The sequence below is a fragment of the Hemiscyllium ocellatum genome, chromosome 17, assembly GCF_020745735.1.
Source record: "Hemiscyllium ocellatum isolate sHemOce1 chromosome 17, sHemOce1.pat.X.cur, whole genome shotgun sequence".
Classification (NCBI taxonomy): Eukaryota; Metazoa; Chordata; class Chondrichthyes; order Orectolobiformes; family Hemiscylliidae; genus Hemiscyllium; species Hemiscyllium ocellatum.
In genome coordinates, this window is record NC_083417.1 from 40968293 (window position 1) to 40985709 (window position 17417).

Genomic DNA, 17417 nt, shown 5'->3' on the forward strand with positions numbered 1-17417 from the left:
GGCCTGGAAAGACCCCAATACAAAGACATTAATGGCAAGTGTCATCTTCGCAGTCACTGACAACATCACACTTGCCCTGCTGCTGGTCTGTTTGCTGTATGTGGCAGATCTCAGTGAGCACTTCCTTTGGAAACACATTCTTTATTCAGGTTGAGGTAAAAGAATTGTACCCTGAAAGCCCTGAGAATCCTCCTCCACCACTTATGCTTCCCTCTTTGGATATTTTGTCTTCCATTGTGCTGCCACTGATGAACCATTCTCTCACTACAGGGCAAAATGGGATTGGAGCAACCATGATCTGGAGAAAATAATGCAAGCAGAACTTTTGAATCCAGAACCAAAGCTTTCCCCACCTGCCACCTCAGCGCTTGCAGACTTCACTAACAATTTTTAGGAATCAATCAGCAACAATGTGATTTTAACAGTGCAGGTGATTAGGCCATGAATTTAAAATAACATCATTAAGGTCAAATTAGGATCTGCCCCATTTGTCCACTTTCAGCACATATTGTCTTCAATTAAATGATGTAGAGTGTGACCTACAGCAGAGGTGTGCACATCCAGTGCGGATGTCTTTTTCTGTCAAGAATAGATACTGTCTGTTATGCATAACAGTAACATAGATAAAGGTATTATCTGGAACCTCTGCTGAAATAATCTATAAATCCACACTTGCTAATGTTTTGAAAAATACTTATGGAGCCACTAAACATTATAAAAACAGTTGAGTGTTGCTGAAACTATAAAAGCAATTAGACACTTCACAGAGGACCATAGAAGTATAATTGCCTGATTTATTAATATTAATTAGCATCATTTTTTAGTCTTTAAGTTGTGTTTAACTTACCATATCCTTCATATAGGTCCTCTCAAGAGCTTCCCATATTGCATCATCTTTGTAATTCCTAAAAGGATCTAAGTTGTACCTTTGGTAAAGTATAGAATTTTGTTAATGGGAAATGAATTCAATTCAATATTTATACAAATAGCTATTGAACCAAAGTAAGGTGCTAATAATGTAAGGGAGATAAAATGATGATCCATAAGACTGTAAGAAATAGGAACAGGAGTAGGCTGTTTGGCCCCTCAAGCCTGCTCCACCTTTTAATAGGATTATGGGTGATCCAACATTCCTCATCTCCACTTTACTGCCTTTTCCCAAAATCCATGATTAAAAGAGCTATCTATCTCAGCCTTAAGTATAGAAGGAATCTATCCCCATAGCTCTCTGTGGAAAAGAGTTCCAAAGACTCTCAACCCTCTGAGGAAAGAAATTCCTTCTCATTTTAGTCTTAAATTGGCACCCCTTCATTCTGTGACTATGCCCTGTAGTCCTAGGCTCTCCCAAGAGGGGAATCATCCTCTCAGCATTTACTGTGTCAAGCCCCTTAAGAATCCAATATGTTTCAATGAGATCACTTCTCATTCTTGTAAACTCCAATGAATAGTCACAAACTGTATAGTCATTTTTCATAAGACTACTTCTCCGTACCAAGGATCATCCTAGTGAACTTTCTCTGAACAGCCTCTAATGAAATAATAATCTTTTCTTAAACAAGTGGACCAGTACTACTCACAGTATTTCAAATGTGATCTCACAGCACCTTGTACAGGTGCAGGAAAATTACAATCAATGTATCCACCAGCTCTGTGGCTGTCTCTTTTAAGATCATAGGATACAGGCCATCAGGATCAGGGGCTTGTCAGCCTTTAGCCCCATTAATTTGTCTAATACTACTTCTTTAGTAATGGTGATGCACTTAATTCCTCCCCTGTATTTTTTAGTATTAATGGAAAGTTCAAAGTATCTTCCATCATAAAGGTTCATTAGAGAATAAATACCACAGAAATTTTAACAGATGGTACAAGATTTAAAGAAGTGTTGTGGAAAAGCAGACCCACAGAACAGTATGATTAGATATGGTCAATGCTGTTAATAACCTGTCCCACTGAATCAACCAATAAGATACAATATCCAGCTTTCTGAAGTCATTATCAGATATATAAAATCTACAATCTTTCACATTTATCCAATATTCTCTGATTAGGCATTACATTCCAATTTGTGAAGTTTAATATTAACAAAGGTGGATGAAGATTATGACACTTCTAGATCTGTGACAAAAGGAGAAGAAAATAAATGACATAATGACTTAGACTAAGTATTTTGTGTTTCTGCTGAGATTATCTCTGGGCCAGGAGGCCTGGGTCCAAGTCCCAGCTGCTCCAGAGGTATGTTGTAATGTGTGAAAGTGTTGATTAAAACATTAATGTGATGCTCAGAGCTTTGATGCTGAAATGTTCCTCTAGGAAGAAAAGCTGATGGCCTGTCACGATGTCAGCGAGTCAGTTTTCATTTCATGTGAATTGTCTACTTAAAAAGTAGCAGTATACTGACTTTATTACAAATAAACATTTTTGTTGACTGAATTAGGATTGTATGGTAACTATTTTCTACTTTTTTGTTCTTAAATTGCATTGTATTTTTATTATTCTTTCACAGGATGGAGGCATCACTGGCTAGGACAGCACTTTCTGTGTATTTCTAATTCTTTTGAGAAGGGTGAACCACTGCAGTCCATCAGATGTGCACCACATTAAACAAGTGTTTAGTCATGTACCATATGGGAAAGTGTCCCAAACTTTTCTATGGGACAAAACATAAACAAAAATCCTGCAGTGATCACCTCTACACCATCTGGTTACAGGTGGTATGTATAAAAACTCAGTTTTAAATCTGCACATTCGAGACCAGTGCAATATGTAGCAAAGATCCCAAAACAGAAACCACACAGTAAATTAAAAATAAAACAATATTGTACCATGTAATCAACATCTGATAATAATTGGGGGTTTTAAGAAGAGTTCCTACCTCACTGTACCGACAAATAGAACTGGGTCCTGTGGAATCACTGAAAGTTTACTTCTCAGGTCTTCCAAAGCAATAGTACAAATGTCAACATCATCAATCAGGATGGTCCCTGTGAGTGGTTCAACTAGTCTGAATAATGCAACACTCAGTGAAGACTTTCCTACAACAAGAAATTGTCAATATTTGAGAGGTTTGTATGTTAGTTAAGTGTAAGAATGTAGGTTTCTAATTTTTATCGACATGCTGCTTCTTCGTGAAATCATCAAAAAGTACATCATTGCTTTCTACCATGAACTTCAGCCATTCCTGTTATGTCCGCACTTTTTTTTTAACCAGTGCACACTTAGCCTCCCTTCAATGTTTATCCTCTGTAAAACTGAGGGCATGCAGTAATTTTCTGCCTGTGTCCTAACTCATAACTCACACCATTCCCCCTGTGTAAATGTCCAACACTGGCTCCCAGTAAGGTGAAAGGATTTAATTTTCCTTTCTTTCAAAACCTTTGTTCCTCTTATCACTAGAATTTATTTTAACTGACAATCCTCTGAGTTATTTGCACTGACTTCATTCTGGTCTCCTGAGTATCCTCAATTTTAATCGTTCTGTAAAACGATTAAAAGCGCCTTTAGCTGCCAAAGCCTTAAGCTCTAGAATTCCTTCCCTAAAACTTTTAGTCTGTCTTGGCTTTGTTCCTTTAGTACACATACCAAATTTATCTCATTTAATCATTAGCCCAAAATCCATTTTTATGGCCACATTTCAAACTTTATGAGAGAACAAATCTGTGTAATATGTTGCACCATGAACTATGCTACATTCATACAAGTTTTTGTTGTTGAAACCAAGATTTCAGTGATATTATAAAGGAAGGAAAAAAACTCACATTATAGAATCTTTCACAAGCCCACAAGGTTTTTTTCCCTAATGAAACACTTATGCAGGAAATGTCGACCCTCCTGCTCCTCGGATGCTGCCTGACCTGCTGTGCTTTTCCAGCAACACACCTTCTGGCAATGATACCAAAGCCTAATTTCTAATCTGTGTTTTCTCTAAAATTACTTCCAACTGGAAGCATAGGACTAGGAAATTGTCCTTTCAAATCTTTATCAGGGATGTAGTGGATGTCTTAAATACTCAGATTGATGCTAAGGAAGGGGTTACTTCCTTTTGTTATCCCAGTTAACCAAAAAAGCTTTGATGCTTGTTTTAGATTATAATTTTAAACTGAAAACCTTTCACCTCCGAACCCCTCTCATCTGCCACAACCAAGCCCCAACACCACCACTACCCAATACCAGACCCATATTTAACTTAAATGAATGATTTGCCGTTATAGGTTCAAGCCTGAGACAGTTCAGTGTTGCTGTCTGCTATTCTTGTTTCTGCAGTTTTAATCCAACCCAAGTTATTGCTGGTGTCATAATAATGTATAGAGCTATGTAGTTTGTTGCGAATATTTGTCATGGACTTCTACTTATATCTTGGTCACACCGTTGTGATAACCTTTGTTATCTACTCTGATAGTGATGTTAATTGTATTGATCCAGAATATATTTATAATCTTAAGTTTTTTTTTCTGTCCTATTAGCTTAGGCCACTCCACCAAATTGACAAGTCATTTTAGTTCTTTATAAATTTGTAACCATTTCCAGTGTGGTTTTCTTCTTTTTAAAAAATATGTTTTGGATTTGTAAGAATCTGAGTTTTGATAAACCAGGGACATGGCTAAAGCTAATGCTGGAAGCTATGTGCTTCTGTTCTCAAAACATGCAGACAGAATCAACTAGGGGGAGAAGGGATGCTGGGTAGAAGTGTTACATTCTATTACAATGCTAAAATGTCGGGATGATAGAAGGGATATTGCTAAGTGTAAATCTGTTTGTATCAAGCTATAGAATAGGAAGGGAACTATTATTGTATTTAGAGAAAATGCAGAGTCAATAACACTGTAAAGCAAATAAAGATTCAGATATAGAGGTGAATGAGAGCAAAACTGCAAGTGTATTGGGAAAGAAAAGATAATTGATATCATTCACATGGTGAAAAATGAATGATGCTAAAACTGTCTTCTGCATCAGAATATTTTTAGATGAGCAAGAAGTGAAGCAGTGCTAGAACTAGTCCCAGAATTAAAATGAGTCATCGAAGCAATGAAAGATTAACAGGAAGAAGTATGAATGCCAGAAATCTGAAACAAAAACAGAGAGTGCAGGAGAAACAACAGGTCTGGCAGCATCTTTAAAGAAAAAACAGTGTCATAGTATTTTGTGCTTAGTGTACTATAATGGTTTGAGTCGGTTCTGATGAAGAATCATTGGACTCGAACCGTAACTTTGTTTTCTCTGTACAGATACTATCAGACCTACTGTGTTTCTCCAACACTTTGTTTTTAAAAGCAAGAGAAAGTGTTGGTAAACATGTGGGAAACTATCGCTGCAATATAACGTACACTACTGTTTCATAAATAACATCCTTTTGTTTTAAATTCTGATTAATAAGGTATTTATTTTACTGTCATTTTCAATATATTCTACTGTCATTATCCAGAACAGTTTTCTCTTTATCTCTTACCTGATCCTGTTCTTCCAACGATTCCAATTTTCTCCTGAGCTTCTATATTTAAATGCAGCCCTTTTAAAACTATTGGAGTGTTTTCTCTGTATTTCATCTGATAGTTCTTAAACATGATTGCACCTTGATTAGGCCATTCCTTGGAAACTGTCACATTTTTAACATGCAATGGGGCTTCTGAAACACAAAGCTGACAGAAATATGTAATTTTAAGAAACAGTGAGACAGATGTACTCTGGTGAATTGGGTTTTAAAATGTTTGTCTCTTTATGTGCTCACCTGTATATATTCCATTATTCGTTCTACTGATATGAATCTGGCTTCTGTTTCAATTCCCATTCTTATGCAGATTTGGAGTAATCCTGTCAGCTATAAACAATGAATATTTTAAGTTCAGTTCTGTGCATTTCTGAATATGTCTTGTGATAATAATTGCTAGCTAATGCAGAATAATTGAAGAAGAGCATCTCATCGTTTGATTAGGCACCTCCTAACTTTTCAGATCCAATACTGTTCAACAATGTAAGGACATAATCTCCAGCCCAATTTTGTTTCTTTTCAATTCACAGGTTTTGTTTTTATTCTTGTTGTTCTCTTGTTTTGCTGTTCATTATTCTGCTATTCCATGTTCTCTAGATACATCTTTTGGTGCTGTACTTGTCATACTGCCATTCCTAAACCCTGTGCCAATACACTTCTCTCACCATAGGTCTTCCCTTTTGTTCTCTTTCCATTTCTCCCCTTTCCTTATTTAAAACTTGCTACATTTCTAATTTTCTCAGCTCTGAAAAAAAATCACTAATCTCAATTGTTGGCCAATTGATGCTGGGATAAGAAATGGCTCAGAAAATGATTTGAAAATATCCCTGGATATCTTCATCTCAGAAACACAATTTTCAAGGAAGGGGAAATGAGAAGCCACTTCACATCTAATTGAATCCCAGTAAGCTTCCCGAGGAGCTTGTGTATCAGCTGTAGAGGCTGAGAAGAACAGATATCACTGAACCTGAACTTGTGTGGGGAATGTTATTATCCATCATCAGGATCAAACCTAGCAAAAGTTAAAGTTTTTTTCACGTTCAAAATGTTTGAGGAGCTGGGGTTCCTTGTGCTGGATTTTAAACATTACTTTCCATTGGTTGTTTGCTCACTTTTGTGCTTGGAAAGCTGATGATCTCCTGGGTGATGTCTACTCTCTTCTGCAAAGCATTGGCAAACCCACCATAGATGTTGGCTGCATTTGCACCTCTCATTTCCCACCTCCTGATGTAATCAGCGCCAACACCCAAAACATTCAAGATTGCTATATTTAACACTTCAAGTAATGATGACGTTTCTTCTGAAGACTGGTTTTGCAGTTTTATGGGGATATTTTGTTATCCTTCCTAATTGTTTTAGTAATTAATTTACACAAATAGGAATCTCTCAAACTTAAATCTTTTCATAGATAAAAATGTCAGACATGTGTCAATCTAATTGAACAATGTATCATCATTATTATACAAGACATGGGACAACTATTTAAAATGAGGCGTTTTCATTGGTGATGATCCAGTTAACATATTATAAATAATGTGGTGTTTGAATCAAATAGTATGATTAATTAAATTTCGCGCATATATGATAGAATACTCATCCTGCTCATGTCCACATTTGTAAAGACACTTCTTTTTGTTCTAAATGATCAGGGAAACTTTAATATTAAGCTCACATTGATTTTACAAAGTTACACACACAGGAGCATATTGTATCTAAGTGAGAAAACTGCAGTGAGGCTCCTACTTTGCTATTTTTCTGTTTTGCTCTTTTTCTGGAAACCTGACATAGGAAGAATTGTTTTCTTAATGCTAACTTTCACAATCTTGTTATGTAAATTACAAACAGGAAATTACATCACCCACCTTAAGAAACCAAGACCTATAGAGAGGCAGGACATACCACCAGCGCTTCACCGGAAACCCTCACTAATGATGTTACCTAGTTTGGTGACGAAACATCCGAAAACTAACCTTCCAGCTCAGGGAGCTAACTTGCATACTTAGAATTTTAGATATTGTTTACAATATTTTCTAACTGCAAGATGATGTGAGCAACATAGTGCATAATGTATTTTCAGAAGTACATTGTTTGTTCTAATAAAATCAAATGAGTAATATATTAGATAAAGGAAGGACGGGACACCTTGGATCTATATTGTATTTCTCATGAACTCAGGATGTTCCCTATACTACAATGGTGACTATCCATCAGGAACACTTTACAGTTGATAAAATACTTCAGAAGCATTTTTATAATGCAGGGAAAGAAGGCTGCAAAATCCACAGTTTAAACCTCTGTTTTGAAGATCAGCAGTGAGTGCCCTTTTTCTGAAAACAATATTTGGTCCATTGTCAAGTTCCAATTATATTCATTCAAGAAGTTAGAATATAAAATGCAAAAATGATTTTATTGATGAAATGAGATAATTTTGCTCCTTTGAAGAACCCTAGCATCACAAGATTATTTTATCTGAAAGGAAACTCAACTTTTTTGCTCTTTCTATTTTGTCTTTTTTTCTCATTTGGTTGCAATGTGTCAATTATAAATTTAAAAAGTTAAGGGGGGGGGGAGTGATCCAAGATAGCGGCGTCCTGTAAGGATCACGTTTGCTGGGCTCCATGCTGCAACACTGACCCGACAGAGACAGGACACATCCCAAACACTTTACTGTGAGTGAAAACACAGTAAAGGAGCTAGAAATCTGAAAAATATCTACATACCTTTGTCCTTGCAGCTGAAGAATGCTGAAGAAAGGAGGAAGCTTTCCCAGGGCTGAGGCCATAGCCCTGCCCTCTGAAGCAGTGAACTTGTTTCCTCACCAGACCCTGGTTGGGGAGCTGGCCAAATCTTGTGAGGTCCTGGGAAGGCAGATCGAGGAGAAGCTGGCTCCTGTATCTGCTATGCTGCAAGACCTGGGAAAAGGACCAATGAGCTCGAGTGCCAAGCTGCGGGGGGGGGAACGGGGGGAGATGCAGGGATTGACTCCTCCAAGAGCCGGATTGAAGCCCTGGAAACACAGCTCTGGGGTCTGTTGCATCTGGTAGCTGATCTCGAAAACAGGGGCAGTAGAAAGAACTATGAAAGAAGAAAGAAACAACTATGTTGCTGGCATACCGGAAGGGATGGAAGGTGAGTGGCCGGTGGAGTTCTTTGAGAAGTGGTTCCTGGAGTTCCTTGGAAGTTGAGAAGGGAAGGGTAACAATTGAAAGAGCCCACTGGGTCATGCATGAAATCCAGGTGTGGATCAGCACCCATGCCCTGTCCTGGTAAGGCTCCATCCTTATAAGCCCAGGGGAGGGATTCAAGGGCATTGGCATGTGGCAGCTCCAGGATCATGTTTTTTTCACGACCATCTCAGCGGCAGTGGTCTGCAAAAGGAAGTCCTACGATAGTGTTAAGAGGAGATTGAGAGAGCTTGGGCTCCCGTATTCTTTAAGATATCCAGAGGTGCTTCAGATCAATCATAATGGATCCATACATTTGTTCGATTTGTTCGACCAGAGAGTGGTGGCTGTGTGGAATGGTCTGCCCCAGAGGGCAGTGGAGGCCCAGTCTCCGGATTCATTTAAGAAAGAGTTGGATAGAGCTCTCAAAGATAGTGGAATCAAGGGTTATGGAGATAAGGCAGGAAGAGGATACTGATTAGGAATGATCAGCCATGATCATATTGAATCGCGGTGCAGGCTCGAAGGGCTGAATGGCCTACTCCTGCACCTATTGTCTATTGTCTATTGTCTATTGACTTGCCAGAAAAAGCAAAGAATTTTATGGACACATTGACTTAAGTTGAATGGCTGAATAGGTGTAGAGGACAAAGCTGTTGGGGTTTGCTCTTCTTTGTAAAGGACTTGGTGGAGTCTTCTTTCTGGTAATAATTGCATGAAATGATGTCCGGGATGGATAGAATATTTATCTTTAATCTCTAAGTATGTTAAGGGATGGGTGACATCTTCATTTTTAATTTACTTGTTCATTGCACTAACCTTGCTTTTGGATGTTTTTTTCTCTACCGGGTGGTCGGTGTGTGTGGTGCGACCCTAGCTGGTAGGAGTTGAGATGGTGGTTGGGATGGTTAGTAGGGTTGTAGGGTGTGTATGCACCCCCATTGAATGGGGGGATAAATTCCTCTAATCAGTGCCTTTGGTGTTTTTTTAAATTTTTCTCTTTTTTGCACGTTTTTGTACGTTTTGCAGATTTGTTGGCTGCAGTTATTTTAGTCTGTGTAGTTTTTGGATTTTGTGGATTCTTTTGCATGACAGCTCAGTGATTTGTAGCTTGAGTTCTTCGTCTCTGGAGTGTAAATGCTGCGATAGAAGGATATGGCTCAGGATGTGTTTAATAGGAGCACCTGGAGTCATTCATCGGTCAAGAGGAAGAAGGTACTTTCCAGCCTTAAAAGGGAAAGGCTGGATGTTGCCTTATTACAAGAAACACACTTGAATGATGCAGAGCATTTGAAGCTGCAACAGAATGGGTATGACCAGGTTTATTTTTCATCTTTCAACACAAGGAGTAGAGGGGCAGCCATTTTAGTTAGAAAGAATCTCCGATATAAGTTGTTAGAGTGCATTAAAGACACACATGGGAGATTTGTAATCCTTAAAGCTTTGATACATTGGGAAGAATACGGGATTTTAAATGTTCACTGTTGCCTAGCCCAGCCACTTAAATTCTTGACAGGTGCACTTTCTAGACTGATTAACCTTGCATCTCAACATATCATCATAGGAGGGGATTTCAGTTGTCTCACAGACCCTACGGTAGACAGATTGTCCAAAGGCCCGCTGATATCTTCTTTGCGATCTAAACAATTAAGGGATTTGTGTACTGAATTGGGGTTGGTAGATGTTTGGAAGTATCTTCACCCTACTGGCAGGGACTTCACGTTATTTTCAAACCCACATAAATGCTATTCCAGGAATGATCTTTTTCTGACCCCTGACATCTGGGTTTGGTGGTGTCATGTACAATTGGCAATATCAGTATTTCCGATCACGCCCCAGTGTATTTAATGGTTAAGAGTAAGGATACAGTGGTAGGCTCAAGGCACCGGTGACTGGACCCCTTCATCCTTAAGGATATCAAGTTTATTGAATTCATTTCTACTGAGTTCAGGGCTTTTTTAGATACTAATTCAGGCTCGGCTAGTAGCCCATCCATCCTTTGGGAAACAGCGAAAGCTTATGCTAGGGGGTTGGTTATTTCCTATTCAGCCAGTAAGAAGCGACAGACGGTGAGCAGCAACACTTACTCAAGGCGCCTCTGAAAGTAGCTGAAAAGGCATATTTTTACAGGCCCTCGCTGGTTAAACTGCAGAGGATCACGGCGCTTTGGTTTACGCTGAACTCCATGCTCACACGGACAGCCAAGGGGGAGCTTACATTTGCAAGTCAAAGGCTGTTTGAGCATGGGGATAAGCCGGGCAAGTACCTACCTTATCTTGCTGGGAAAAAGAGTGTTCCCCCAGGCCATCACCTCGATCAGTGAGGACACTGGAAATTTAACCTAAGATTCTAAAAGAATGAATGCAGCATTCCAGAAATTTTACTCTGAATTATACCAATCTGAAATTGGTAATGTGAGAGAGGTTGGGTTATGATGGAGTCTTTTTTTAAGAATTTGGACCTTCCAAGGGTGATCCCTGAACAAGAGTCTCCCCTCAATGCCCCATTGTCAGAGCAAGAAGTGCAGGAAGCTGTGAGGCAGCTCCAGAATGGGAAGGCGCCGGCTCCTGACAAGCTCCCCAGTGAGTTCTGTAAAGAATTTATCAGTATATTGTCAAGGCCAATGCTTGGTATGTTTAATGACTCACATAGTCGTGGCCTCTTCCCACCATCTCTAAGAGAGGCGAATATCTCTCCCATTCTTACGAAAGGGAAGGCCCCAGTAGACTGTGCTTCCGATACACCCATTTCACTCCTGAATGTTGACTTCCTATCCAAGACTCTGACATTAAGGCTAGAAACTGTACTGCTCTCCAACATTACGGAGGATCAGACAGGATTCATAAAAGATTGCAGATCGACGGATAATGTCAGAAGATTACTTAACATGATCCAAGTATGTCAACAACAATAAGTACAGGGATTGGTGCTCTCCTTAGATGCAGAAAAGGCATTTGACAGGGTTGGGTGACCATATCTTTTTCATACTCTGAAGCGATTTGGCCTGGGAGGGACCTTCATCAGGTGGGTGGAGGTTTTGTATAGTGATCCTCTTGCCACGGTCCCCACCAATGGTGTATGGTCAAGCAATTTTAATATTTGTTGGGCCAGTTGACAGGGCTGTCCCTTGTCACTATTGCTTTTCACAATGGTGATTGAAGCACTGGCGGAGGCAATACGCAGGGATCCCAATATAGCCGCTCCAGAAATGGGGACAAAATCACATAAGATCGCATTGTATGCGGATGACTTTCTTGTCTTCTTATCAAACCCAACAGTGTCAGTGCCACACCTGATACAATGCATCAGTGTATTTGGTGGCTTCTCGGTTTATAAGATCAATTTTGCAAAGTCAAAGGCCATGCCCATGGGTGATCCCTGAGAGTGCCTGATCCTGAGGGCGGATCTCACTTCCTTTTTAAATGGTCGCAGGAGGGCTTTCTCTACTTAGGCATATTTTTTACTCCCATTTTTGATCAGCTATTTAAAGCCAATTTTGCCAATTTATTCGATAGACTCAAGCAGGAACTTCAGAGGTGGGAGGCGCTTCCGATCTCTTGGTTAGGTCGGATAGCCCTCATTAAAATGAATATTCTGCCCTGCCTGTTGAATCCTATGCAAACGCGTCCTCTGCTTTTTACTGAGCAAATATTTAGAAGACTGAGCAGCTGGTTTAGTTCTTTTATCGCAAGCGGCCCCTAACTAAATTGACTAAATTGCAGTTACCTTACAGACTGGGAGCAGTGGGCCTGCCAGATAACAAAAACTAACAATTAAGCTCGTTGCTATCTTACGTTAATGATTGGGCTGGAGGGGACCTCACTCACTTTGGTTGGACACTGAAGCATCTCAGGCAAGATGCCTCCATATTAGCCTGCTGTTCTTAGACAAATTGAGAACAGTTAAGGAATATTGCCACAGTCCAATAGTCATCAATACCGTCGAGGCGTGGAGCGCAATACGACAGGGTGAGGGCAATATTGCTATAACATCATTTTTGACACCCAAAGTTGGTATGCCAGGCTTTCAGCCAGGGATGATGGAATCTGGATTTAAACTATGGGTGTGTCTTGCCTGGTTGATTTATTCAAGTGGGATATACTGATGTCCTTTGACCAGTTGGCTTGGAAATATGAATTGCACAGTAGAGACCTCTTTTGTTTCTTTCAAATTAGAAACTTCACGCAAGAAGAGACCACACTTCTAACTGATCCTTATAGATCTGACCTGGAGAAGAGAGTGTTGAATGCTGAGGATACATTATCTGTTAGCAATGTTTATCATCCATTGGGAGAGGGTCCCTCGGACAAGACTGAATGGCTCTATAAGGTATGGGAGGATATCTGGGAAAATGCAGGAAAGATCTCGATTTGCAACAGGACCCAATGCCTTGCAATTGAAGATTCTCCACTGGATCCATCTGGCTCCAGATCGCCTCGCTAAATTTAAAGCGGGAGCATCTCCAATGTGTCCTAAATGTAAAGTGAGCATGAGCACACTTACTCGTTGTCTCGGTCCTGCCACAGACTGTGGGCATACTGGAGCGCTGTGGGAGGCGAAATGGGGAAGGCCTTGGGGACAGATGGGGAGATGGACACGATGTCTCTTGTTCTTGGCTTTTTTAATTTTCTTCCATTGGATGCACACAAAAAAAAAGGTTTTCAGTATCATCACTTCTTGTGGCAGGAAGAACATCCTATTTGGGTGGATGTCAGAAAATCCCCCAGGGCTGGCGGGCTGGCGTAAGCTAGTTATGGAGCACATCCCTTTGGACTGTCTTACGAGTATGGTGCACCACAAAACTGAGAAGTTCTATAAGTCATGGCGGCTCTGTTTGGACTACCTAGGTACAGATTTGTCTACCATATTAATAAGAGCCTTTATATAGCCATAGCAATTCTATGTAATGAATGTGGTATCCAGAGGGGAGGCACTCCGAACGTATGAATATGTATAAACTTGTGTGCCCAATGATTGAGGGCAATTGCTTTGTTTTGCTGAGCTTATTATAATTATTATTATTGTTAAGACTTTTCTTTTTTAGCTTAGTTATTTGTTGATATTTATGTAACTAGCAGGTTTGATTTTTAATATTAGTTTGAATTGTTTGGCTTTGTATTTGCTGTGATATTCTTCCTTTTTTTAAATAAAAATATATTTTAAAGAAAAGGCTGCGTCCTTTCATCCCCTCTTTATGAATAAAGTTCAAATGCTATACATATTACTTCTCCCAGAACATTATTCATAGTTTAGTCTGGAACTTTTAAATTCTTGTTATGTTGTTGAAATCGTGCCTTTCATTCCAGTCTTTTCTGGTGTCTGAAATATCCTTTTCACTGAATAGGAAAATCTCAAATATATTGAAGTTTATTTTTTTTCTGAATTCTATTGAGTGTGTTATTTCAGAAGCAATTTTATGGTACTTCTGAAGATCAATTAGAATAATCAAAAGGTGGAAACTAGAAGAATAAATCAAAGTTTCCTCACCTGAATAGCATATGACAAAGCAAGTCCCTTATTTGATGCAGGAATTGAGTCAGGACTCAGGATAACAAAGAGAGCCACAGTCAAAGTCATGAGAGCTGTGAGTATATCAATTCTCACAGCAAGCCATCGCATCGAACAATTAAATAGTAAAAAATGGCTAGAATTTATATCACTTAAGTCTTTAAATCTGTAAAATAATAAAGAACACTATTTTTGACAACAGTTTAAGATTGAAAACAGTATGATAACTGTAGAAAATTGATCATTGTGATATGCATAATACCAAAGATATAAAGAGCTTCACTTACCGTTCAATAAAATCATCTGTTTTATTGTAGGCATGAATTGTGCTTATTCCTTGAATACTTGCGGTAATATGAGAGAACCAAGGGGATCTGCTAATATTTTCTATTCTCTTCAGTTCTCTGATGCCTTTTTGAAAAAGTCTGCATAGAAAAAGCATTTAGGGTTTTTTTTGGATTCTCTACCTGACTTTAAATAATTTTCCCTTCCTTCATTAATTCCCACACTCAGGGCCAAAAGGATTGATTGATCTGTTCTGAGGCTTCTGTCAATGGAAACAGATGCTAAAAATTGGTAGGAACAATTCTAGTGATGAAAACTTCAAAGTATGGCTTCAAAGATTACAATAATAGATGTTTAAAAATGTGAAGAGCTTACCCTGATGGACATTGACTCTCCTGTGAATGAATGCATCTAATATCATACCATATACTCATCCACAGGCAATCAGGATTAAGAATATTCTTCTCTCCTCAGAACCAAGTGTAGTGAATCAGCCAATAACATAACTAAAGATTAAAAACACTTTGCCTTGATACCTTTAATCAATATGCATTGTCATGTATGCAGGTACTGAAGTAATCTTACCTCTTCAATCATTATATTTTCTTCAATAGGCTGCACATAGAACTTAAAACTGTGCAACCCCAAATTAACATAAAGTTGTTCAATTTGTTCATAGTTTGACTGGCATACAATGAGCTGAAAATGTGTTGCTGGAAAAGTGCAGCAAGTCAGGCAGCATCCAAGGAATAGGAGATTCGACGTTTCGGGCATAAACCCTTCTTCAGGAAGGCTTATGCCCAAAACGTCTATTCTCCTGCTCCTTGGATGCTGCCTGACCTGCTGCGCTTTTCCAGCAACACATTTTCAGCTCTGATCTCCAGCATCTGCAGACCTCACTTTCTCCTGGCATACAATGACACAGACTCTGATACCCATCCTAAATTTCTGAATGTAACTATCATTTATTTGATTCGGCATGTTCATTCTCAGGATTTCTCAGAACTGTGGAGCGAGCTCAAGCCTGGCACAACTTGAACAAGTTGTTTACTAAATTCTCCCATCTAACATTTTGCAATTAGATTTTAAAAACTTCAAAAGTACGAGTGATGATGATAGCTCATGGACAAAAGATGATGAAATGGATGGCAGAATGGGAAACAAAGCTCAGTGCAGGGAAATACCAAGTGATGCACTTTGGTCGCACTTCAATGAAAAGAGACTATACTGTAAGTGTCACAATTCTAAAAGGTTGGAAAAGTAGAGAGACTTTGGTAGCCACGTGTACAAAATTTATATGTTACAAGGCAAGTTGATAAAGTTGCTATAAAAGCCATGTGGGTTACTGGAGTTACAAATGTATCAGTGGAATGTGAAAGCAAAGAGACCATGCTGCATCTTTACAAATTTGCAGATAAGGCCTCTGTTGGAGTATTGTGGCTTCAGCAAAGTCATAAATGCTTTTTAAAAAAGTAGCAAAGGAGATTTACTAGGATGTTATTACAGTTCCCATTAAAGTTTAAAAAGTTGGGATGGTTGTCATTGGATAAATAATGCTGAAAGATAGCATAATAAAGGTTTCAAAATGTTGAGAAGTTTAGATAAAGTTGGTAAAGAAAATATTCCCTCCCGAGTAGATCAATAACTAGAAATCACAGATTAAAATATATTGGTTAAAGGTAGAAAGGAGTAATGTTATCACCGAATAGTTGGTATCTGAAATAATATACCTGAAAAAATAGTGTCAGTGATTCCATAAATCATCTTAATAGTGATTTTGATAGTCAAGTTGAGTCATGTGCAGGATAATGAACAAAAAACAGGGATGTGGAATTACACGGCAACTGCTCTTTCAAAGACCCAGCATTCTAAAATAGCTTCTGTGTTGTCAGTTTCTATGATTTCATCTTCAGCTTACTTTGAAATTAAGTCAAAAATCATATTTTCAGTTTTCATACCTTTCGCGTCTTATGTGTGTACTTTCAAAAAAAATGAAAAACACTTTTTACAAAGACCTACAATTTGGGAGATAATTAAAGAATTCCACACTCAACTGTTTGTTGTAAACTATCACCTTTGCATCTGATCATATTATCCAGTGACATGTTATTTTCTTTTGTGAACACCTTAAAAACACACTCAAAAATGTGAAGTCCCACCTGACCAATTAGAGTTTAAAAGTTAATACCATTACAAAATAGCCTCATGTTGCAGCTTCTTGGATACCAGCACTGCTGAGTTTAGCAAATTGATTTGTTTTAAATGAATTAAATGACACAAACAGCATTTGAAGAAATTTGATGTAAATACATTAGTCAGTAGACTATAAATATCCCACAAAGGAATTTCAATGTTTTCATGTCTCTAAGTCCTAGTGTTAAAAGTTAAGGTGAGGGCTGTGGATTTTTTAGAATTACAGAAATGTTAAGTTGAGGGGCCAAGTACATAGTGATGAAGTACTGTTCTATTAACAGCTAAATCACCAATAATCCTAACATTGTTGATTCGGCTGTACCTTACCTTTTTCCTTTAATTTAGATAGTAATTAGAGCCTTTATACCAAAAGGCTTCTCAACCTGAAACTCTTCCTCTTAGATTAAATTGTTCCAATTTTAGATTTAATTAAAAGACTTATCTCTAAAATACAGTAGATACTTCCTTGAAATCCTATAGGGAATGCAGTGGGGCGAGTGGAGTTAAGTGTTGGCACTGATTAGGTGAGTAGATATTTGATGAATGACTAACACACATTTGACCTGTTTCATATGATTTGCTGAGAGGTATACTTTGGGCCATATTACGTGCAGAATATCATCGAATCATTTTTTGCATTGCTGTCATTTGAATTGTCAAACTTTATTTAAATTCATACAGAATACCCAGTAGTGTCCCTAAGATGGAAATGTGTCAAGGTTATTGAGAGCTTATTTTAAATGTGGCTTGGAACTAATTGGTCTATCATTTAAACAAATAACTAT

At 38.5% G+C, this 17417-nt stretch overlaps 1 protein-coding gene across 1 annotated transcript in view; it reads right to left on the reverse strand.

Moving 5' to 3' along the window:
- The window catches only part of abcc12 (ATP-binding cassette, sub-family C (CFTR/MRP), member 12), a 107994-nt gene that overhangs the window by 9611 nt on the left and 80966 nt on the right, over positions 1–17417 (reverse strand). The window contains exons 22-27 of the mRNA XM_060838341.1: positions 14442–14579; positions 14134–14320; positions 5723–5812; positions 5444–5633; positions 2873–3032; positions 848–926 (exon numbers count right to left, since the gene is read on the reverse strand). Coding sequence (XP_060694324.1) covers positions 848–926; positions 2873–3032; positions 5444–5633; positions 5723–5812; positions 14134–14320; positions 14442–14579 — 844 coding nt within the window. The remainder of the gene's footprint in view (positions 1–847; positions 927–2872; positions 3033–5443; positions 5634–5722; positions 5813–14133; positions 14321–14441; positions 14580–17417) is intronic.